Source organism: Podarcis melisellensis, assembly GCF_964234715.1.
Source record: "Podarcis melisellensis genome assembly, chromosome: 3".
In the NCBI taxonomy this organism is placed as follows: Eukaryota; Metazoa; Chordata; class Lepidosauria; order Squamata; family Lacertidae; genus Podarcis; species Podarcis melisellensis.
Window position 1 is genome coordinate 25,761,783 of NC_138530.1, and position 24,794 is coordinate 25,786,576.

At 42.7% G+C, this 24,794-nt stretch overlaps 1 protein-coding gene across 1 annotated transcript; it reads left to right on the forward strand.

The window, feature by feature from the left end:
* Positions 1 to 37: 37 nt before the first annotated feature.
* On the forward strand, positions 38 to 14,370 carry FLVCR1 (FLVCR choline and heme transporter 1). Its single transcript, XM_081904112.1, has 10 exons — positions 38 to 807; positions 2,002 to 2,146; positions 3,462 to 3,602; positions 4,368 to 4,439; positions 5,345 to 5,444; positions 7,298 to 7,408; positions 7,673 to 7,778; positions 9,930 to 10,041; positions 11,629 to 11,693; positions 13,177 to 14,370. The coding sequence occupies exons 1-10, from the start codon at positions 112 to 114 to the stop codon at positions 13,249 to 13,251; spliced, it is 1,623 nt and encodes a 540-aa protein (XP_081760238.1). The 5' UTR covers positions 38 to 111; the 3' UTR covers positions 13,252 to 14,370.
* Positions 14,371 to 24,794: the final 10,424 nt, after the last annotated feature.

Below are 24,794 nucleotides of genomic sequence, written 5' to 3' on the forward strand. Positions count from 1 at the left end.
GGGGAGGGGCTTTCTGGGTGGGCAAGGGGAGGCCTCCAGTAGATCACCTGTGGGTGACCTGTGGGTGTGTTCAGGGAAGCCGGCTTGAAGGAAACGGAGCCAGGCTTGAGGATGGGTGGAGATGGTGCTGACATGTCAGAGGCAGGGGAAGGCGGAGAGGAGGGAGAGGGTGGGGAGATTGTGGAGGTAGCCTTGATGCCTCCCCTGCACCAGAACGGGTGCCTCCCCGGCAGGGAGACACAAAGGAGCAGCAGCTCAGTACCTCTGGTGTTGGTGAGCGATGTGGAGGTTGGAAGAGCTGTTGCATCTGAGGAGCACCCTGAGGCAGAAGCCATGCTCCCTGCTTCCACATCGGAAGTGAAGCTGATCCCTCGGCTGTCCAAGCGCAGGCTGGTAGTGCTGGTCATCTTCAGCTTGTACTCGCTGGTGAACGCCTTCCAGTGGATCCAGTACAGTATACTGACCAATGTCTTCACCCGTTACTACAACGTCTCCAACTCTCAAATAGACTGGCTGTCCATGACCTATATGGTGACGTACATCCCCCTGATCTTCCCTGCCACTTGGCTGCTGGACACTCGGGGTCTTCGCATCACTGCCTTGCTGGGGTCTGGACTCAACTGCCTGGGTGCCTGGATTAAGTGTACCAGCGTCCAACCAAACCTGTATGCGGTCACGTTGGTGGCTCAGATTGTGTGCTCCATAGCCCAGGTCTTTATTCTGGGGCTGCCCTCCCGCATTGCATCTGTCTGGTTTGGGCCCAAGGAAGTGTCCACTGCTTGTGCTGTAGCTGTTCTGGGCAACCAGGTAAGAGGATGTAGAATGGAAGATGCTTGGGTCAGGGGTGTGTCAGGGAGGGATGCTCATCAGGAGAATAGCTGGAGAAATCATGCATTTATAAGGGAGGAAGGAATCTTAAATGGAAAGGGCTAGAATTTTTGTGATGAGGGTGGGGTGGGAAGGCCTAGCAGTGTGTTTTGTTTGTGCCATGTACAGTGGTACTTCGGGTTACATACGCTTCAGGTTACAGACTCCGCTAACCCAGAAATAATACCTTGGGTTAAGAACTTTGCTTCAGGATGAGAACAGAAATCGTGCAGCAGTGGCAGTAGGAGGCCCCATTAGCTAAAGTGGTGCTTCAGGTTAAGAACAGTTTCAGGTTAAGAACAGACCTCCGGGATGAATTAAGTACTTAACCCAAGGTACCACTTAGTTAGTTGCAGGTTGATGACAAGCAAAGCCCTGTCTGTAGTGGTGTGTCAAAGCAGCTTCGTCCATGGAGAATGATGTTTCAATATAATTGTAACTTAAAACATTTCTCCATGAGCTGTGAAAGACTTTGAAACTAAAGGCAGTAGCAGTCTCATTTCCATTAGTCTGCCTACCACCCCAATAATGGTATCCTGTGCAGCTTAATGTAGAACTGTTATGAATTATACAAAGATAAAACATTGTAAAAGCAGACAACAGCTTTACAATTTTAAAAGGGTGTTGACTACAAAGCTTCCATGTTTGCCTGTAGCATTTCTGAACTAAAGGCACGAAGTATCTAATGCTTTTTTTGCAGTTAAACCATGTGCTTCAATTAATTCTGCTGACAGAGAATGGTAAAGAAATTCAGCTGTACACTTCCAGTGATTGCAGTATCAGTAAAATAGAGATGCTGGTATATTTCAAGATTAGAAATTTCAGCAAATGCCTTGATTGTCACCAATATTCAGAGAGAGGCAGCACCTTACAGAAATGCTAACATAGGATAGCACTATATGAAACATACCAATAGAATTGGGATCGCACAATTTCTCTGTTACTACTGATAAATGCCTTGCATTTTAATTCAATAATGATGCACTATTTAAACACTCTAAGTGTAAATAAATCCACCAGGACCTGTTCCCCTTCAGGTTAATGAAGGAACACTTTGGTTTCAAACATGCTTTACTTGCAGTTATATGCATGTTTCAATTACCAAACCTCATTTAGGTTGCTTTTTCTTTACAGCTGGGCACAGCAATCGGCTTCTTATTGCCACCAGTTTTAGTTCCAAACACACCTGATGACATGGACCTCATGGGACATAACATCCGCATTATGTTCTATGGTACGGCAGCCATATCCACATTCCTTTTTATACTAGCAGCAGTGGGTAAGTAAAACATATCTGTAAGCAGTTTTGTAAAAGCTGAAGAAAGCTTTCAAACAAAGCAAATCCAAGTCAGTCAAAGGCTATATAAATATCATAGATGAGGTGCAGAGTTGTCAACTTTTCCCTTTTCTTGTGAGGAATCCTATTTGGAATAAGGGAATTTCCCTTTAAAAAAGGGAAACGTTGACAGCTATGATAGGCTATGCTTGACAAAACATTCCAATCCATTAAAAAATGTTTAAATTGGAAAACAGTTAAAATAGCAAGAGAGTAAATATTTTCACAGTACATAAAAAATACTGCTTGGAATGCTTTTTGCCTAGTTACGAAATTATCATCTGATTCCATTAACTACCACCCTGCTCCCCCGCCCCTTCTAAAACACATTCCTATAAGTTTTGCCTTCATGGCTATAGCTGCTTCACCATTTCCCTTTCTAGGGTTACCTGCAGATAAAAAAGTGTAGCTTGACTTACCTTTTTCACTTAACTCTGGGAATAGGAAGGGAGAAAATTCCAAAGTTTATGTTGGGCTGCCGTGAAACAGTCCTACCGGTCAATTCATTTGTACCAGGTATTTGAAAGTATCTGCAGTGGGAATCTTGCCATCTTCTACTTTGAAAACCAACAACCTGGATGTATTTCTTTTTTTGGGGGGGTGTCTCTCAGAAATAGGGCATAGATAAAGGGGACATTCAGACAAAGGAGTTTGAACTGAAGAGCAATAGAAACAAGTAAATCAAAGCTCTGCATAAAAGGGAACAAGTTCAATGCGGTAGTTAGAAATGAGAGCTGGGGGAAACGGATAAAATGTTACACTAGCTGAGAGCCTGGAGCAACATCTTAGCAACTCCAATAGGAAAAAAAGTATACACTTTGGATGCAATGAAAATAAACAGTTGCACTACTTGACAGCGAAGGAAATCATGAGAAGAAGCGTAAAGAACAGATTGAACTTGAATCAAAGAACTTCTGCTAGTTGGGAAAACACTTAAAGCATCGTCTCTTTCTCAGATAAGTGTGTGTGTGTGTGTGTGTGTGTGTGTAGATCAGTTTTCCTGAACCTGGTGCCCCCTATACTGGACTACCAATCCTGTCATGCTTAACCATTGCTCATGCTGGCTGGGGCTGATGGGAGTTGTAGTCCCACAACATCTGGAGGGGGTCAGGTTGGGAAAGGCCGGATTAGATAAATGATGGGAAAGGTACACCCTGTGACCTCACCCTCATCTCATGATTTGCATGGTGCTAATTAATATTTTGAATAACAATAGCTGGTTTGCAAAACTTTTATGTCTGTGTCACCTTCTTCCTAGTGTTTAAGGAAAAACCTAAATATCCCCCAAGTCAGTCTCGGGCTGTTCTTCTGGATGTCTCGCCTGATAATTACTCCTACAAGCAATCAATGATCAACCTGTTCAGAAATGTTCCTTTTGTTCTTTTGTTGATCAGTTATGGTGAGTATTTTGAGCATCTTTTTTTCATGTGTCTTGTATAACATAGTTGCGTAACGACGCCCCCCCCCACATACCTTACTACAGATTCATCTATTAGGAGGTAAATATTTATGCTACTATGTACTTTTTCATTTTAAAATAAATCAATAAAATCTAACCATTATCAACTTTAAATGATAAAAATGGGTGACAAGAAGCAGATGACAATATAACAATGTATTTATATAGTTTATTCAGTTGTTCAACAATGATTTTCTTCATTTAAAATTTTTCTGTACAATCAGTTCCATTTAGAGTCTATTAATGTTGCTGAATACTTAGGTAGTATCTGATATTTTCATTAACTGTTCCAAAAATGTTTTAGTAGATTCACACATCTTTTAAAAAACTTTTGAAAAGTCCACACCACATGTATACAAATATATTTAGCCTACATGTGGCAGCAAAGATTTATTGTTCAATATAAAATTCTTCTTTGAAAGTTCCGTAGAACTGTGTCATTCTTACTTTAAACTGGTGTTTTTTTCACTTTTTATGTACTCAAATAAAGCTTACATGTCTAATCAGATTATGGCCTTATACAGTTTAATTAACTTTGCTATGTTTGTAATAAACTAAAACAATATGAAGTGATAGAGCTGTTTATTTTAGCCTTCAGATACCAATGATTCAAGTTTTCTCCTTTTAAAAAATAAAAATTAATTTTGCTTGATTTCATTTCAGTAACCATACCAGTACTTTAAACAGTCTTATTTCTCATTGCAGGAATTATGACTGGGGCATTTTATTCAGTCTCAACTCTACTAAACCAAATGATAATAACTCACTATGAGGCAAGTTTCTCAAGAATGTCTGTTGATTAATTTATTCTCTTAAAGAATTTCATGTCATGCTTGTTTCAGTTATCACTGTCAAATTAGGGTTGAGAGTGTCGTTTTGCTCAGGGCTGGAACAGATCTGACCTAAGAAATTGGTGATTATATGTGTGTGTCATGCCTTGATTCAGTTTCCTGGCTGCAAACTAAGGGATAGTGCAATAGCACATATGAAGAAAGGGTAGAATCTATGTGATATTCGTAGCCACAAAAGAGGGGATTGAGCTTCTTGGAGAAGTCTTAAAGAGTAACAAGTAGTTCATCTTCTGGCCTCTGAGCACATCTCCCAAATCTGCTGCAATTTGAAATACTTGAGTAGAACCTGCATGTTCCTTTTGTGATTTTTTAAAATTTATGTTGCTTGGCTTCTACCCATTTTAAAATCACTGTGCTTATAAGCAAGTAGCCTGATTTTAATGCTGTCATGGGATCTGTTAGAATTGGAAGCGATCGAAAACTTTAAAATGACAAAGTGAAAATTATGGTTGTGCAGGCTGCCTCCTGTTACCAACATTTATTTCATTGATTTGAGTACATTAAAATGTCTTTATAGTCTGGATTAACCCATCTGTGAAAAGCTCTAGCATAAGCTTCCTCAACCTCGGCCCTCCAGATGTTTTTGGCCTACAACTCCCATGATCCCTAGCTAGCAGGACCAGTGGTCAGGGATGATGGGAATTGTAGTCTCAAAACATCTGGAGGGCAGAGGTTGAGGAAGCCTGCTCTAGCAATTATTTTTTACACTTAGCTACAGCAGCGATGTTTACTTAAATTTTGGCTTTTCTAATAAGTTTGTGTGCACATATTAACTGTAGTAAAGTGGGTGTCACTTATGGATACTTACATAACAATGTTATTCCAAGGGAGAAGAAGTGAATGCAGGAAGGATCGGCCTGACTCTTGTGGTAGCTGGAATGGTGGGTTCAGTTATTTGTGGCTTGTGGCTGGATTACACCAAAACATACAAGTAAGTGTGCGAGTGGGAAACCATAAAATAAGGCTTAAAGGTAAAGGGACCCCTGACCATTAGGTCCAGTCGTGACCGACTCTGGGGTTGCGGTGCTCATCTCGCTTTATTGGCCGAGGGAGCTGGTGTACAGCTTCCGGGTGATGTGGCCAGCATGACTAAGCCGCTTCTGGCAAACCAGAGCAGTGCACGGAAACGCCATTTACCTTCCTGGCAGAGTGGTACCTATTTATCTACTTGCACTTTGACGTGCTTTCAAACTGCTAGATTGGCAGGAGCAGGGACCGAACAACAGGAGCTCACCCCGATGCGGGGATTTGAACCGCCGACTGCTGTCTTCACCAAAGTAAATGGACCGCTGCCAAACTCATCTGGAACTTCCCACCATTAGAGAAGGGGAAATTAGTAAATAACCTGCTTCCCCATTACTTTTTGAGGCCTTCCCTCATATCTCCCTGTTGTTTCACTGGTGGGCGGCAGCTTTGTGACAAAGCCTGTGGCTGAAGTGTGGTCCAGAGAATGGTAAAGAGAATATTAAGTGAAATATTTCAGATTCCTATGGGCCCCCTATTTTGTTTACTGAATTATTTGTTGGGAACTAACGATGATGTTAAATGATAAGGAAAGGTGTACTGAAGCAATAAATAAGCGGAATTCAGTAACTCAACATATAAAGGGAGCTTGGAATGTCAGGAAGTAGGGTAGATTATGTGCTGCAGGACAATTTTAAGCTTTGAATAACTGCATGCAAGTTAACTTTTAAGGTACAAAAATATTTTTTACTTACTGCAAACTAAGCTGATCAACATTTGCATGCGGGCTTGTGGTCGACGTGTTTTTGATGTGCTTGTAGCTAACACTTTTTCTCTATTAAGCTTCTTTTTTGTATGGTTTAAATATCATAAATTTCATCCTAATAATCTAAAGTGTGTCAGTCCCTTCCAAGAGGGACTTGCCAGACTCCCTTGACACACACACACACACACACACACACACACACACACACACACAACATTACTACCCTATACCCGGAGATCTCAGGGTGGTTCACAGAAAATATCACAGGGTATAAAATCAAAATAAGAACAATAACCCAATAACACCCCCTTGAAAAAGAGCCACATTTTAAAAGAATATAGGACAGGCATAAGCAAACTTGGCTCTCCAGATGTTTGGGGACTACAACTCCCATCATCCCTGACCACTGGTCCTGCACAGGATGATGGGAGCTGTAGTCCCAAAACATTTGGAGGGCCAAGTTTGCCTATGCCTGCTATAGGATGTCAATCAGGTCAACCAAAGGCTGATTAAGAAGGAACATTTTTGCCTGGTGCCTAAAAGTGTATAATGAAGGTGCCAGGTGAACTTCCCTGGGGAGAGCATTCCACAGATGGGGAGCCACTGCATAGAAGGCCTGTTCTCCTGTTGCCACCCTCAGGGCCTCTCGAGGAAGAGGCACATGAAGGAGGGCCTCAGAAGATGATCTCAGAATAGGTTCAAGTGACAGGTTAAGAGAGCTGTTTGAGGTGGCATGCATTTCTATAGATAATCAGTTGTCCCTAGACCCTGTCTAACTATACTGCATTCCTGCATTGCTAATATTGTTGGTGTTTATTGTGGTTTTTATATTGTCTGTATCCTGAGAGATGGGAAGGTACGTTAAATTTTTTTGACCAAGTAGCACAAGACTGTGACAGCCTGTCCTGAGACAAAGCAGGGAAGTGACAGGTTGTCACTGAAATGTAGTGCTGTGCATGTGTGTTTGAACTGCAAAGTAGCTTGGTTTAAACTTGGTTTATACTGATGCGATCTGAACTTGACAGCGTTGTGTTTTCTTCTTACTCTGTTTACAGGCAGACTACATTGGTTGTGTACATCCTCTCATTTGTTGGGATGGTTGTATTTACATTCACCTTGGACTGTGGACACCTCGTCGTTGTGTTTGTGACTGGCGGAGTGCTAGGGTATGGATCCACAGATTAATAAAATAAACTGTTGTATTATAATGCAGGCTAAATTAAATCTCTTAGATGTTATTGATCTAAGCCATGCAGTGGACTTAAGTTACTTAAACCACCTGATTTCACTGGGTCTAATAACTTTTTGTTTAAAAGAGTTGTGAGCTTTCCGGTGCCCATATGTATTTCCTGTGGATTAAAAAAAGGTGTTTTACACACATGGTCTTCATAACAACTGTTGCTCATTTGAACTTTGGGTTTCTACGGCAGCTTCTTCATGACTGGTTATCTCCCCCTTGGCTTTGAATTTGCTGTGGAAATTACATACCCTGAATCAGAAGGCACCTCCTCAGGGCTTCTGAATGCTTCAGCACAGGTAACAACGGGATGCTTTGTAAACTAATCTGCTCCAATAATTAATGCTCTGTTTTGAGTTCTGGTAGCTCTCTGTTTTGTAATCAGGCGTGATAGACCTACTTATGCAGAACCTTATGGATGCACGATGCAATAGCTAGTATTTAAAGTGCTTTCAAAAATTGCAGCAACTTCCCTAAAAGGCAGTGATGCACCGAGTCTGCCGTATTCCTGCTGAAAACATTGCGTGTTGCATGAGCACAATATGGTGGCATTTAGAAACGCTAATGCATGAAAGCAGTGGAAGGTGCCTTATACCGAATGAGATCATTGGTTCACCTCACCCAGGTTTGTCCACACTGACAGGCAAGGGATATTTCCATTCCTATCTTTTGATGGCAGGGATTGAATATCGTACCTTCCAGTGTGGTGTAGTGGTTAAGAGCGGTAGTCTCTAATCTGGGGAACCGGGTTCGCGTCTCCGCTCCTCCACATGCAGCTGCTGGGTGACCTTGGGCCAGTCACACTTCTGTGAAGTCTCTCAGCCCCACTCACCTCACAGAGTGTTTGTTGTGGGGGAGGAAGGGAAAGGAGAATGTTAGCCGCTTTGAGACTCCTGAAGGGGAGTGAAAGGCGGGATATCAAATCCAAACTCTTCTTCTTCTTCTTCTTCACTTGGCAAAGCAGAAGCTCTGCCACTGACTTGCAGCCCTCCCCCATTTTATTCTGGCTTCCCTGTCCTCATGTCCCTGCCTTTTCAACTTGGGAGTGCAAGCTGGCTGTTTACTCAGCAAGCCACCTTCCCACTGGGATTGTGGGAGGATTGTAGAGTGCCCCCCACCTTGCACAGTTGCACAGATCTGCAGAGATGAGAGAAGCGCTGGGCTCCCTTTTGTGCAGGAAGACTATTCCATGCTCATCTCTGAGAGTGTTGGGTAAATTAAAAACCCACAAATGTGGAATGGAAGAAAACACAATTGACAAAGATCAGTGGACAGCTAATGTGGTACATAATTGATAGTATAGCTAGTATATATACCATGTTTTTTGGTCTATAAGACACACTTTTTCCCTCCTAAAAAGTAAGGGAAAATATGTGTGCGTCTTATGGAGCGAATGCAGGCGGGAGGCTCTGCTCAGCGCTACCTTTAAAGAGCTGCCCTTCTCCCTCCTCAGGGAAAAGCCCCCAAGAGTTGCACACACGCTCTGTGCACTCTTTAAAGGGAGCGCGGCTCTTGGGGGAGCCTTTCTCTCACTGCCCGGGAGAGGCTGCACACGGCTATCCCATAAGCCAGGACAGCCCAGCGATCCCATTTGCTGTCCTGGCTTCTGGCTTAGCTGCACTCAGCCTCTTCTGGGCAGGAGGAGCTTTCATCCTGCTGCCTGGGAGAGGCTGCGCACGGCTATCACATAAGCCAGAACAGCAAGAGGCTATCCCAGAAGCCAGATCCCTCTTGCTGTTCTGGCTTCTGGGATTCAGATTATTTTTTTTCTTGTTTTCCTCCTCCAAAAACTAGCTGCGTCTTATGGTCTGGTGCGTCTTATAGAGCGAAAAATATGGTGCATTGTCTCTAAATAGCATACCTAGAGAATGCAGAAGTGAAACTCCCCTAGGTGGTACAGTGGGCCAGTGCATCTGACTGCTAACCAGAAGCTTGGTGATTTGAGCCCAGCAAGGGTTGGCTGGGGCAAGATTCCTGCATTTGAGAGGGTTGGACTAGATGACCCTTGGGGGTCCCGTCCAATTTTACAATTCTATGATTCTATGAAATTCATTTCTGGCGGGCTCTTCTGCTGAGAAGGCTCCTACTGCAGCTTTCATAAAATCAGTAACAGGCAAGGCAGGCAGCCCTTGCCCTTAGGCTTGTACTCTAAAAGACACAACCCAACAGGCAATATGTGAAAAGGAAAGAAAGGCAAACGAGGGCACCAGTTCGTAGGAATACAAAATTCTTAGCGTGACCAGCTCAAGTGAAAACCATCCAAAAGTGAAGAAAAATTTAGCTAGTATCTCAGCAGAGCTGATGACCTTGCCCTGTTTCCTATCTCTCCCTCTGCTGCAACACAACCACTGTGAACAAACACCATTCAAGTTTTAACTGTGATAGCATTGTAGTGAAGATACTCTTTATCGAGAAGCAATCTGAAATTCCTTCTTATGGTCAATTTACAGATATTTGGGATTATCTTTACGCTGATTCAAGGAAAGCTCACAACAGATTACAATCCCCGCGCAGGAAACATCTTCCTCTTCGTATGGATGTTTATAGGTATCATTTTAACAGGTAACGAATTGGCTTTCTTTCTCAAATTAGGGTATAAATGTATTTTCTTCTTACTGGAATAGTATGCAGTCCATCCCAAAGACCTGATTCGTTCATATTTTATTTCTGTTTTATTAATTTGAAACATTTCTATCCCGACTTTCTATTAAACATACCCAAAGTGTCTCACAACAATAACAACATTAACAACAACGTATCATAAAAGCAGCCATATGAGAAAGTAAGATGGATGAAAATAATTAAGTTCTCAAAAGCAGGGGAATATCAATAAAAGTGGTAACAAACAGCTGGTTGCCTGGCTTTATCTACTTTAAAAGAGGGAAAATGAGGTGAGGAGGAAGTGGCCTGTGGGTAGCTTGCTTTTTTTAAAAAAGAGCTAGTTAGATTTAAGAGTGGGATGTGAGTAAAGAAAACTTATTAGGATTACTGGCTGCCATCCAAACTATTGTGACAACAAAGAAAATTAAATCTTCCTTTGTCTGATAGCAGTAGAACCCTGCACTAAGAAGTAAAATGTGAGCAAGGTTATTAAATAGTTGAATGAGCAAAACCGCTGCAAGAGCATGAAAGCTGTGCTGTGATGCTAAACTCACACAGGCTGCAGCCCTAAACACACTCAGGAAGCAGTGAAACTTAATTCTGATTTAAACATGTCCAGCATGGTCAACTGGAAATAAACCTCATTAAACACAGTACATTTAAGTATATACGCTTAGGGTTGCTGTGTAAGTTGAATGCATCTTCTGTTCATTCAACAAATGGGCTTTTTGGTCTTTGTGTTTCTACAGTTTGGATCTAGACCAGGCATAGGCAACCTTCGGCCCTCCAGATGTTTTGGCCTACAACTCCCATGATCCCTAGCGAACAGGACCAGTGGTCAGGGATGATGGGAATTGTAGTCCAAAACATCTGGAGGGCTGAAGGTTGCCTATGCTTGATCTCGACTCCCATTCATTCCCCATTATAGGCTAGCGGTTCATAATTGTTTGGGTGTGTATAAATTGGTAGATCAATTTAGCCAGGTGGAAACTAGAAATATGCAATATTAGTGTTTAATATCAAAGATAACAACAATATGTTTAGGGAAGTTTTTAATGACTGATGTTTTAATGTGTTTTTTATCTTTTGTTGGAAGCCGCCCAGAGTGGCTGGGAAACCCAGCCAGATGGGTGGGGTAGAAATAATAAATTATTATATGTTCTAGCTCCTCCTCTTCCTGCCTGCAGCACATTAAACATTTTATTTTATTTTTTAATGAAAGCTGAGGTTTTCAGAGTGCTGAGTCCGGCACCATTGTCAAATTTGACCCTCGTCAACATTTGATAAATGTGTTTCAGCATCCAGGGCTGTTAACTGCTGCATGTTTCAGCCTGGAACCTGTCTGAAAATCACTGTTGTAGAGTGAGAAACAACAGCTAGGAATAAGGCAGGTATCATGTGGTCTGCCGAGCAATCATGATGTTAGTCTTTTGCTGCAAAAGCAATAGTCTCATAGCACCTTAAGGACCAACAGAATTTATCCTGCAAAAATATTCACGGCAGTGAATGTGCTGGTATTCATATGCTTCTTTTCTTTCCTCCTTTTAGCTTTAATCAAATCAGATTTGCGAAGGCACAATGTGAATTCAGGGATAAGTGTTGACATTAAATCTGTAAGTAGTTTTAATCTTTTAATTTGCTGGCATAATCGACCACTAATACCTGGCACTCGGCAGTAGACTGTTGAACACAATGTCATTAGAGTTCTGGCTGCTTTGAGTAGCAGATTTCAAGTGCAGCTTGCCATTATTTAAAAGAGCTTTGTGGTTGTAGTCCCCACCCCACCCCCATGATAATTTTTTATTAGTTTTCAACTACAGTCCAATAATAGCCTCATCATAACAATACCAATTTATAATACAATTATTAATACCAATCATTCAAATACCGAATTATATAATTTAGTTAAAGTGGCTTCCCACGTGCCAGATTGGATGGTTTGATTATTTTCTTATTTTCTGCGTTCTAAAATTGTAATTCGTTTCAATTACATTCTGGTCATAATAATAATCCCTTATACAACAACTGCAATATTAATAACTTGTATTCGTGTTGACACATATATAAAACTGCAAGTGAGGAACTCAAACTATATCCTTGTTCTTCCTGTGTGTGGCAATTATTCTGTCCGTGGTGTTTCTGACACTGGTAGCTTCTTGTCACAAGTTACTCAGAGGCAGCAAGGAGAAGTGGCACTTCTTTCTTAACGGCCATGCTTTGATCCACCTACAAAAGAGAGAGCTGCATGGACTCGTCTCAGTAATATCTTAATCAAAGGGAAATGGTCACCTGTAAAGTAATCAAAACATCATAGAACATTGCACACAAAACAAGCAATCCAATAGTAAAGGTAAAGGTAAAGGTACCCCTGCCCGTATGGGCCAGTCTTGACAGACTCTGGGGTTGTGCGCCCATCTCACTTAAGAGGCCAGGGGCCAGCGCTGTCCGGAGACACTTCCGGGTCACGTGGCCAGCGTGACATCGCTACTCTGGCGAGCCAGAGCCGCACACGGAAACGCCGTTTTACCTTCCCGCTGGTAAGCGGTCCCTATTTATCTACTTGCACCCGGAGGTGCTTTCGAACTGCTAGGTTGGCAGGCGCTGGGACCGAGCAGCGGGAGCGCACCCCGCCGCAGGGATTCGAACCGCCAACCTTTCGATCGGCAAGTCCTAGGCGCTGAGGCTTTAACCCACAGCGCCACCTGCTTCCCAAGCAATCCAATAGCCTATCCCAAATCAGTTACAAGGCACGTAAAGTTAGAGAACTCTCAAACTTATACAGTGAGAAAACTCCAAAATATAAGGCACTTCTGTCTTTGTGGGCTCACTTTGATACCCATTATCACCAGCTGAACCAGATACTAGAATTAATAATGCTGGTTTTAGGAGTTGAAATAATTAGTGGCCCAAGCAATAGGTTTATTTGCTTTTCCCTTATATCTCCATTCTTCAGAATTTGTAAGCCCCCCTACTCATATTATGTTCAAGCTCGTTTTCACTATTGATTTCTAAAATTATGATTATTGTAGCCTCAGAGCCCAGGCAACCCTGTCAAGAATGGATTGAATCAGCCATCAATTTTATTTTTTCTCACAGATGTCAGTTGACGGTCCTACAGAAGATGAACTGAGTAAAACTGCATCGAAAAGCCAGTCTGAATTAAACATTTAGGATGGAAGAAAGAAGTGCCAGATACTCATAATTTTCAAGTTAGCCCAAGCAGAAGCAACCTGACAGATAGAGAACAAGAACTGTCTCGAAGTAACGTGTTTGCAGTCATGATCATGCAGTACTGCTTATATACGAACTCAAGATACACATGCACTCTGCTGAAGGCACCTGTTAATTTTATGGCGACTTATTTATAGTGGGATTCTTAACTTTTATTTATTTATTAGTTGTGCAGTTTAAGATCTCCAGCAGTATGTCATTCCTGTGTGGAAGCTGTGCAGTTTCAGCAGAGACAGAAAAACTGCAATCATAAACATAGTGTGGGATAAGCACCATTGAACAAATGCAGCCGGTCTTACTTCCAAGTTAGGATGCATAGTACTGTAATGTAAACTAGGGATGGGGAAACTGTGGCACTGCAACTTCCATTGTCCCTGGCCAGTGGTCATACTGCCTAGGGCTACTGGGAATTGGAGTCCAATGTCATTTGGGGGGGGGGCACAGGTCCTGATCTTTGCTGCAAAGGAACTTGAGTACTGTGGCAAGTACGAGTAAGTTCTAATTAAAAGCTGCACAACTAATTAATCCACACATCTTTTATATGAAGGTGTGCTCTTAAAGATTAGCATGAATTAAAGGAGCATTTTAAAACTTTTTTTATTGTAAATATATTGGAAATTTTAATCCGCCACTTTTACAGGAGGTGGCATTTCCTTCAGCACAACATGCAGTATACTTAATTCAGATTTTGAATGTGTTATACTGTAGTTTCTGTTCGCCATTTCTGTTGGCCTTGAAAGGATTATAGTTTATGAAACCTCTTGTGTTTAAATACAGATGTGGGAGCTTCATAAGCTCATACTTTCTGGAAATATATATATTTTTTTCTTGTTTGAGAGAGTCTGGATTTCTGAGCTACAAAACCAGATCCTCATCTGTCCAGATTTTTTTCCCTTTGCATTTTGAAAATGCAGCTGTGTTTTTCTTAAAGTTTGAATGGTGAAAAAAAGCATTGCCAGACCGTACAAAGGCACGTACTTGCAGCCATTTTTCATTTGTGTGTCTGTATGTTTGTTAGTGAAAAGTAATGGGCAAATAAAAGTATTGCAAGAGCACAAAGTGAATGTTTATCTACTGCTTCACCTGGTTAGAGGTTTATAATATTGTGCCTTTTCCTGCTGAATCATGTAGCAAATGAATCAGGCCTCAGATTTGTGCTTTATGCCTTCTTGTGAAGTTAAGGAAAAACTTGAAAGTACATATTCAGCCTCTGCCGCTTGCTGATTTGGTGGAAATTTTTGTGTGTCCATTGGAGAAATATTTTGTCTGTTAAATGTTCTTCCTTCATGTCACTTGAATACAACTTGCCTGGTAGTAAATGATGGTTACCTTTTTAGATATCTCTCTGCTTTAAAGGAAGGAGGAAAGTGGAGAGCCAGTGCGGTGTAGTGGTTAAGAGCGATAGTCTCGTAATCTGGTGAACCGGGTTCGCATCTCCGCTCCTCCACATGCAGCTGCTGGGTGACCTTAGGCTAGCCACACTTCTTTGAAGTCTCTCAGCCTCACTCACCTCACAGAGTGTTTGTTGTGGGGGAGGAAGGGAAAGGAGGTTGTTAGCCGCTTTGAGAGTCCTTCGGGTAGTGATAAAGCAGGATATCAAATCCAAACTCTTCTTCTTCTCCATCGGCTTAAAGGGGCAGCGTGCCATTATCAAGCAGCCAGGGCTTTGTTGCACTTGCACGCTTTTACCTCAGGGCTCTTCCCGTCTGGCTGCTTCTGAGCCTTGGGCCTTGCGGAGGTGGTGGCTGGGTTCAGGACCCTGGCAGGACCCCTGCTGTAAGTGGCATGGGCAGGGAAAGGGGATTTGGTACAGAAGGTGCTTCTTCTCTAGCAATGTTCAGTTATTAGGAGCCACTATAGCACAGTGGTTAAGAGACTAATGTTTGTGGCTCAACTCTTACCTCTGCTATGAATTCAGAAGGTGTGAACTGCCTGCTCTTAGCACAGTCTTCCCCAACCTCCTGCTCTGTTTTGGCCAGTGTGGTGTAGTGGTTAAGAGCGGTAGTCTCGTAATCTGGGGAACCGGGTTCGCGTCTCCGCTCCTCCACATGCAGCTGCTGGGTGACCTTGGGCCAGTCACACTTCTCTGAAGTCTCTCAGCCCCACTCACCTCACAGAGTGTTTGTTGTGGGGGAGGAAGGGAAAGGAGGTTGTTAGCCGCTTTGAGACTCCTTCGGGTAGTGATAAAGCGGGATATCAAATCCAAATTCTTCTCTTCTTCTAAATATGAGCCACAGTGATCCAGCATGCTAAATGCTTCTGCAGCTTTTCAGCATTTCATAACATTTCTAGACTCCTTTACTGCTTCTGCTCTCAAATACCTTTGTCACATGACACATACCAACATACAGGTATTATCTATAGCTGTAATTCCACGTGCTGCAGAAATTCATCAATTAAAAAATCCCCCCCCCATAGGTGGAATTCAATTGTTACACCATTTAAAATGTTCCGTTTGCCTAAGCATATTGGCTTGGCAGGTGGAATGATCTCCTCTCCCCCCACATACTGTTTCCAACCCCACCCAGAGAACTTTTTCTGGTGGGGAAGTGTTGCCCTTCTGCTGTTCATTAAGTGACTCCCACCCTAAATCTAGGGTGGTTGTTTTTTTTTGAAGGAAACATTCTTTTTCTGCCATCTCTTCCCTTGGAACATCTTTCATAAGAGAGATAGCTTTATAGCTAAACTTGTTATATAAATTTAAAATGGCCAATTTTTTACACCCCCCCCAAAAGCCACCTTTAAAAATCACCATACCTTTAGTATGACATTTGGAGCTTAAAGTAAGTTAGTTTCCTTCCAGAATTAACGTTAAAACCTTAATCCTGCTGAATCCCCTGTTTTATGTCTTTTGCCAAATTGCAGAGCTGCCTTCTGAAAAGCTCCCAAATAAGTTTGACCTGGCAGAATGCCTGTGGGGATTTTTAAATCCAAGTGTTCCTTGTAATGAGGGCTTAATGGCAGCTACAACAATGGTTCCCTGTTGGGACTGTGCAAGTTATTCCCTGGGACTTCAGGTATACATTGGCAAATTATATTCTGGATTAAATAAAAAATAAAAAGGGGTAAGTGTGCTGCATAGTTTAAATAGGCAAACTTATTTGCTATCTAAATAATTGCAGGTCAGTGGGGAGCTGGCGACATGTTACTTGTATGTATACCTAACAGTATGGGATTTTGCATCATTTCAATTCACTAGGGAATCTATAGGCAAATCTCTGTGCTTAGAAAAACTGGCGTTTTAAGTTCTCTTGCTGGATTCCAAAGAACTGCTTAGCTGGTTGTACTAGCCCAGTGGGATTTTTCTTTTTACCTCCAGAATGTATCTCAAACTAATTTTGAAGCTCCCCTCTACTTCAAAACCACTTTGTTATCTAGCTTGGGTTGCTTCTGTTTGAGAAGAACAATGGCTCACATGGCTAGAGATTCAGGGTTCTTGGAAACCTGGCCCCTCTGCTTTGATTACTTGACAGGATTCTTGGTTGTGCTATTGGTTCAGGGACGGCCCACCCATGAGACAGGGTGAGGCAAATGCCTCAGGCGGCAGAATCCACAGGGGCAGCAGATCCCTATGTTGATCTTTATTCCCTCCATGTTCCTGGGTATAGCTCTTCACTTACCCCTTCTTCCCTGGCAGGGAGGGGTGCACCATTTTGTGGTTCACCTCAGATGCCAACATGTATTGGGCCAGCCCTGTATCTGTTGGATAGTTAAACTCGGTATCTCTAAAACATGCCAGAAGCCCTTTCAACAAATAGTGGGTCCAAAATCTTCTTACTGAGGGTCTCCATTACGGCCTCTTAGGGACTCATTTTGCTTTCACTATCTTATGTGGAATCCATACTTTCTCAGATTTGAGCTTTCTCAAATGTGCAGTGTCTGAGTGATCCATTGAGGTATAAGTGGGTGGATTTTTGTCATGTTATTTTTTTTCTAATTTCATCTACATTAGGGCAGGAGTGGAGCTCTGCTTATTGGGCACTGCTGTGGGTGAAAGGGGTGGCAGGATATATTTTTAACCCTTCACCCCATAGCCACTGTGCTCCCCACAATCTGCTTTGGAGAGATGGGGGAACCCTTTACAACATGCATGGAAGGTGGAGCTGGGCTCTGACAGGCAAAGGAGGAATGTTCTGGAATTTCCTGGAATTACTGCATAAATTTGAACAGCTTTAACACAATGTATTTATAATCTTGAAATCTACTATGGCAATCATTGTATCAGATGTTGGTTCAAGTCCCTCATGTTGTGTATCCTCAAAGAACCTGATGTTGACCCTAGTGCTCTCTGCCAGTTCTCGTTGTCTCCATAACCTTATTTTCCTCCCAAGCAAACCCAGCTTCAGAGCAAGCCTCTCAACTACATTGTGTGCACATTTTTGATGTGGTAATATGGAACAAAGACAATATGTCCAGACAGCCTCCACTGATCTGGGGCCCTCCAAATGAATAAACAAAATAGAAAAATACAGCTTCCGTCAGCTCTAGCTGGCATGGCCGTGCTGGCTGAGGTGGATGAGAATTGTAGTTCAAGGCATCTGGGTTGGTGAAGGCTGTGGAGAAATGCTGAAATGCTTGCTTTCCCTGGGTCCTTTGGGAGGAAGTGTGGGGTAGCAATTCAATAAATAATAATAAATAGAAAATGGTGGTTTGTGGCTCAGTATTCTTTTAACACCATGAAGTAGCTATGCTTGCATTTTGGACTGTGTCCTCATAAAAGTGTGGTCATTAACACCAAGTGTTTTTTTATTCTGTACTTGGAATATGAACATTGTCTCCCCACCCCACCCCTTGGTAAATATAAACAGATGGAACATATCTGTAAGTTAAGCACTGACATTGCTAGATATAAACATCAGGTCCTGTAGGTATGTAGACAAAACATTTATGCCTCACTACTACTTCAGGAGATCAAGGAAGCCAGGGAATGATCTTGATATTCTATGCTGTGTCATGTTGACCTCGCAACTAGGGTTTCAGCTGGCCCTGAGGCTAAACAGCTGTTTGAGTAGAAAACTTGATATACACTTAGTACAAAGACACTTCTATGGCTTGGTTTAATTTGCTTCAGGGCTCCCTTTATTCCTGCTGTCACTCGCTGTTCACCCTCCCCGTCTTCCTGACCTTTGGGGATACTGACCTATTTAGCTGCCTGATCATGGCAACTGCTTCAAGTTGGTTAGAATTCTGACAGCAGAATTAACTCCCTCCAGGCATGTCCAAAGTCTGTTTCGGGGGCCCAATTTGGCCTCTGTGGCAGTTTATTGCCTGGGGTGAAATCCTAAAAAAACCTCAAAAACTTCAATCCTAAATTCAACAACCTTGGAGTAAAATCATAAAAAAAGCTCAGCAACTTTAATCCTTAAAAAAGGTCAACAACTTTGAAAAAAGCTGGGACACCACTGCCGGGCCTAAACTGATCTATAACTTGACTCTTGACTCATTATTAGGAAGGTTTCATCCAGACGTGAACCGTGAACTTTACCAGTGTAGTTGACAGTGGGTTTTTTTAAAATACAGTGGTACCTTGGATTAAGTACTTAATTCGTTCCAGAGCTCCATTCTTAACCTGAAACTGTTCTTAACCTGAAGCACCACTTTAGCTAATGGGGCCTCCCACTGTTGCCACACTGCTGGAGCACAATTTCTGTTCTCATCCTGAAGCAAAGTTATTAATGAGGCTGCATTTTAATATTTTAATGTTTCAATATTTTAATGTTGTATTTTAATCTTGTTTTTTTAAGTTGTATTCATTCAATTTGTTTTTTATTATTGCTTGTTAGCTGCCCTGAGCCCGGCCTTGGCTGGGGAGGACGGGGTATAAATAAAAATTATTATTATTATTATTATTATTATTATTATTATTATTATTATTATTAACCCAAGGTACTATTTCTGGGTTAGCGGAGTCTATAACCTGAAGCGTATGTAACCTGAAGCGTATGTAACCCGAGGTACCACTATAGTCACAATTTTTTTTAAAAAAAGAGCCTTGCATGTTCTAGCCAACTGTATATGTCATTAATATTTCAGAGTGGAAGTGATTTTTTCCCTTGCTTAACAGTTCTCAGTGTTTTGAGTGGGCACAGGCATGGCACCATGAGAGACTATAAACAAGGTCTCCTAGTGAATAGGTGCTACACTAATTATTCAGTTGCAAGTGCAGAGAATTTGTGAGCAGTCATCTGGCTACTGCTGCTGTTATAACTACCAGGCACTGTTTGGCACAATTCTGCAACAGTTAGAGAACATCCACTGATTTTTAAAAAACATTGTCGGCTGCTAGGCATATCTACCTCCTCCCCTCATCTGATAGCTCTCCCTGTGTATAAACAGTCATCATTCTTGTGCAATTTCTTTTTGCAGCTAAGCATATCATTCAGCAAGGTCTTACTGCTATGTTCTAGGTACACAACGACCTGGTTTGTTTCCTATATGTTAGTCATCAACATGATGTACCGTCTTCTCACATGATCTTATTTCCTAATCCTGTGCTATAAATAGCTCCTAAGATTAAATAATAAGCAGGTCAGACTTTGAAGGACATGGACCTCCTTGAAGATGTAACTGATTTCTGACACCGAACATTGCGGGCAGATTCTAGGGTGGGAAGATTTTTACCCTTGCCCCAGTAGTGTTATAGCACCCTCTACTTCCTTGCATAGAACCAAATGGTTCCCACTAACTTGTATGGCTGAAAGTAAATATAGCTCATTCTACCAATAGGCTTTCCCACTCCCTCCTCACACCTCAAAAAAGTGTTGTAACTGTTTCTACAGAGTTGTAAGACCAAAGTATCACAATGTCATTTCAGGGTTGCTGATCCTAGCAAGGCTTTCATTTAAAGTCTGGATTCATAACCTTCATAATGGAGGTGGTTTCAAGCTAGCAAATGAAGAGTGAGGTGGGAAAATCATTGTCTTTTTGATTGTATTAATACTGTAATCCATTTTTGTACTTGCCTATATTGGGGTGTGTGTATTATTACTTATACTAATGGTCCCAATCCAGTAGGGTTTCTTCTTCATCTTTTCTTGCCTTCCTTCTCCATCCCTGAAAGTTTTTTAAAAACGCCCTTTTCTAGTAAAAAGCTGGCCATTTTTTTTTTTTTTACTTTTTAGTGAAGGCTGAGTTTGCATCAAGATCACTGTCTATTGCTAAAGTTTCAGCTGAGGGAGACCTCTGCTGTTAGCTTTGAGCATTGGTTCCATGCCTCCAATAGCACTCAATGGACTGGAGACTCAAGATATGTGACTGCCGTAGCGGTAAGTGAATTAAATTACTAGCTGGCTTCTAAACACTCTCCCAGCTGGAAGGCAGCCCAAGTGCAGACAGCATGACATGGTCTGAGCTGCTGAACAAGGCTGGCAACTCCTTGTAAAGCCACAAAACATATAATGAAATGAGGACGTATCCTATAAAAGGATCAAGGATTGGCATATAGCGTGTATAAGGCCTTGTGATATTAGCAAACTCAGCATGCTACACAGTTAAGCACTGAGTGGAAGGCCTTTGATTAATGTTATGTAATAAAAATACTAATAATACTAATAAAAAATTTATACCCCACCCATCTGGCTAGGCCTCCCAGCAACTTTGGGCGGCTTCCAACAAAGTATTAAGATACAGTAGTCTGTTAAACATTAAAAGCTTCCCTAAAGATGCCTTCAGGTGTCTTCTAAAAGTCTGGTAGTTGTTCTTCTCTTTGACATCTGGTGGGAGGGCGTTCCACAGGGCGGGTGCCACTACCGAGAAGGCCCTCTGCCTGGTTCCCTGTAACTTGGCTTCTTGCAGTGAGGGAACTGCCAGAAGGCTCTTGGCGCTGGACCTTAGTGTCTGGGCAGAACAACGGGGGTGGAGACGCTCCCTCAGGTATACTGGACTGAGGCCGTTTAGGGCTTTAAAGGTCAGCACCAACACTTTGAATGGTGCTCGGAAACATACTGTACTGGGAGCCAATGTAGGCCTTTCAAGACCGGTGTTATGTGGCCTCGATGGTCGCTCCCAGTCACAAGTCTAGCTGCTGCATTCTGGATTCTGGAGGTTGTCCCCTCAATGGAAAAGGGGACCATTGGTTGGGCACCCTGATTCCTGACCGTTTCTCATAGCCACTTCAAACCTCTCACACACTTGACACTTTGTGGACTATAGGTAAAGGTAAAGGGACCCCTGACTATTAGGTCCAGTCATGACCGACTCTGGGGTTGCGGCGCTTATCTTGTTTTATTGGCCGAGGGAGCCGGCGTACAGCTTCCAGGTCATGTGGCCAGCATGACAAAGCTGCTTCTGGCAAACCAGAGCAGTGCACGGAAACACCGTTTACCTTCCTGGCAGAGCGGTACCTATTTATCTACTTGCACTTTGACGTGCTTTTGAAATGCTAGGTTGGCAGGAGCAGGGACCGAGCAATGGGAGCTCACCCCGTCACGGGGGTTTGAACCGCCGACCTTCTGATTGGCAAGTCCTAGGCTCTGTGGTTTAACCCACAGCGCCACCTGCGCCCTATAGGTGAATGTAAAAAAAGAAGAAGTTTGCTGTAGGTCATAGTCCTGTGCACACTTACCCAGGAGTAAATCCCATTGAACTCAGTGGGACATACATCGTATTAGACTATTCAGCACTAAGAAAATGCTTCAAATATCCTGGGAAGGATTGCTAAACCAAATTAGCAACAAAATCCTTAGAATGTAGGGTGCCCAATTTAGATATGCAACGACTGTCAAGATGTGTACAACTACTGTGTCCCCCCCCCCAATCTTTCCTCTCCTGCTGATTTCAATTCCCTTTTTCAAAACTCTTATCTGGGATTGCTAATGGGTCATGCATCTTGAATTATGCACTCAAAGTGCAACATGACATAACCTGGAAATCTGGATTCTTTTTTGAGAACCTATTAAGCCATTATCCATATGTTGTCTTAATTATACAAATGAATCCTAGAAAAAAAAGAAGTGTAGTTAAGCATTCGGGGAAACAATTTGGGAAAGGGTTGCTGGCATCTTCCTGTCTCGATAGACAATGGAGTGTGCCTCCGGGGTGCAGCCAAACTAGCAGCAGGAAAGTGACCTCCCTGGGGCACAAGCCTGGACAGTGTCTTTGGAGGTCCTGGGCTGCCCAGACAAGAAGCTTCTTGGCCTCGCTGATGTGGTCCAAAGGAAAACAGAGCAATACATTTGGTGCCAGCTTAGCTGCAGGAGTTGCCAGAGTTGCCTCATATAAGTTGCCATCCAACAGTCTTAGGGACTCCACTCTGGATTTGGGTAGGGTTTACTCCTTAGCCTTTTCTTCTTCCAAAGGTATCCTGCAAGGCAGCAGAGGTTTAGGACCAGGGTTTCCCTTTTCCTGGAGGGCTTATGGAGTGTTAGGAGAGGGGTATTACCTCTGGTGGGGGACACGGTGTGTAGTTTGTTGAAAAGGCTAGAACCAGGCAGAGGGCCTTCTTGGTAGTGGTGCCCGCCCTGTGGAAGGCCCTCCCATCAGATGTCAAGGAAATAAGCAACTACTTGACTTTTAGAAGACATCTGTTTAGGGAAGCTTTTAATGTTTGATGTTTTGTCATGTTTTTAATATTCTGTTGGGAGCAGCCCAGAGTGGCTGGAGAAACCCATCCAGATGGGCGGGGTAGAAATAATAATAATTTATTATAGAAACATGAAATCACATATATGTATGGTACAGAGGGTTTATCCATTCAGGACTTCATTGAGGCATCCATCACCTCTGATGGGAGACACCAGCATCTGCCTGCTGGATATCACATCAGTTCCTGACCTTATAGGTGACAAATCTGTTTTGCTGATTCTAAGCTTTCTGATCCTCGTGGTTATTAGGCTGTGGTGTGTGTGTGTGTGTGTGTGTGTGTGTGTGTGTGTGTAAACTAGAAAATGATATAGACTGGACCAAGCTACAGCAAAACTTGGGGGAGCGCAAATGAAGAGCTGCCTAGGATGCCACAAGGAGCATACTAACCTTGACTTTTTGTAGTGTTTGGTCTGGGTCTGTATGTTGCAACTTTCCTCCAGTAAATCAAACTGAGGCAGAATGATGTTGGCAGTTTATTCAGTAGGTGGCAGCATTTCTTTAGGACGACTTGTGCTATTAATTGAGACAAGGCTATTTGCAGAGGGAAAGACCTTTCTTCATACAGATTAGATCTAGATCAGGTGCTACTGTACAGAGAAACCCCTTTGCACTCAGCACCCAGCCTGCTGCTCCACCCCATTTGAATATGCTCCCCCAAAGAAACCTCCCTCAGACTGAAGCCATATCAAAGGTGAAAGCCCAGTATTTCATAATAGGAAAAGCTATTTCCAGTCTTTATCATCTATTTACAAAAAGCCCTGAGAAGTAGGTCATAGTTATACCCATTTTACAGATGGAAAAGAGCATCTCAAACAGAGCAAGTGTTTACTAAACTAGATATATATGCATACAGTAAAAGGCTAGCAATTGAAACCAAACTACTTACATGGATGGTGAAGTGATCTGCCCACACTTTTTACTTCCATGAAGGGTTTCATCAAATGTAATGATATTCCATAGGGCTTTACACATCTCTGACTCACCCATTGCATCCACACTAATAAGTGGGGTGATGGGCAATGGGTGTTTGTGAAGTGCTATGAGATCCTCAGATGAAAGTCGCTAATGAAATGCTCCGCTGCTGCTTTGACACTTTCACTCCTCCTTGTTAATGAGGAATTGCCAGAGCAGAGCATCAATGGTGAAGAGCAAGTAGGAGGAGATTAAATTTCACCTCTGCAGACTAGAAGCAGAATATGTGGCTCACTTCATCCCATGAAAGCATTCTCCTGCTACCGAGGGGATCGCTGCCTCCGCTTCGCTTCTACAAATCTTTTGGAAATGCTCAGGGTTGTATTCAAAGGAGTGCTAATGTTCTGTCAGTGCAAGGAATGTGTACAAAGGGCAAATCCAGCAAAGGGAGACTTTCAAAAAAATGTTATTCACTTAGGGGGCAATCTATGACAAGAACCATTGGAACGAGCTGTTGAAGATGTAGATCCTCAGCTCCAGAGGCAGATTTAGAGCAGTGTGACCAATTCTTCTGTACTGGGTGCTGAGCCTAGGGGACGACACAGGGCGTTACAACTATGACAACTGAGCAGAATGGAAGGCAAGAAGTGAGAGGAATTTTGGCACAGGGCACCGCTGAAATTTGAAAGACCAAAGTCTGCCCCTGACAGTTCAGCTGGCTGCTTCCTTGTTCAGCCAGTGTAAGTCCCCCCAAAGGGAGATTATGGGGGCATGGCATGGGTGGGACCAGAGAAGCAGGACTTGGGCTGGATCTGAAGCGTGTGCAGCTTGGCCATGTGACCTGGCAACCCAGCACAGAGCACTATTTAAAAAGCTTGATTCCCCTCAGCCAGGCTTAGGCAGAGCAGCAGCAGAAGCCCCAACTGCTGAACTGGGTCTGGATTTGGTATAACTTTACACTGGCTCACTTTGCACCAGCTTCTTGTGTA

What these genes read in the sequence shown, in the direction of transcription:
- FLVCR1 (XM_081904112.1), top strand. Translation starts at nt 112, where the DNA reads ATGGGTGGAGATGGTGCTGACATGTCAGAGGCAGGGGAAGGCGGAGAG. An exon ending in GTGACTGGCGGAGTGCTAGG is followed by an intron (nt 7,409 to 7,672) that starts GTATGGATCCAC and finishes TTTCTACGGCAG; the next exon opens with CTTCTTCATGACTGGTTATC. An exon ending in TATAGGTATCATTTTAACAG is followed by an intron (nt 10,042 to 11,628) that starts GTAACGAATTGG and finishes TCCTCCTTTTAG; the next exon opens with CTTTAATCAAATCAGATTTG.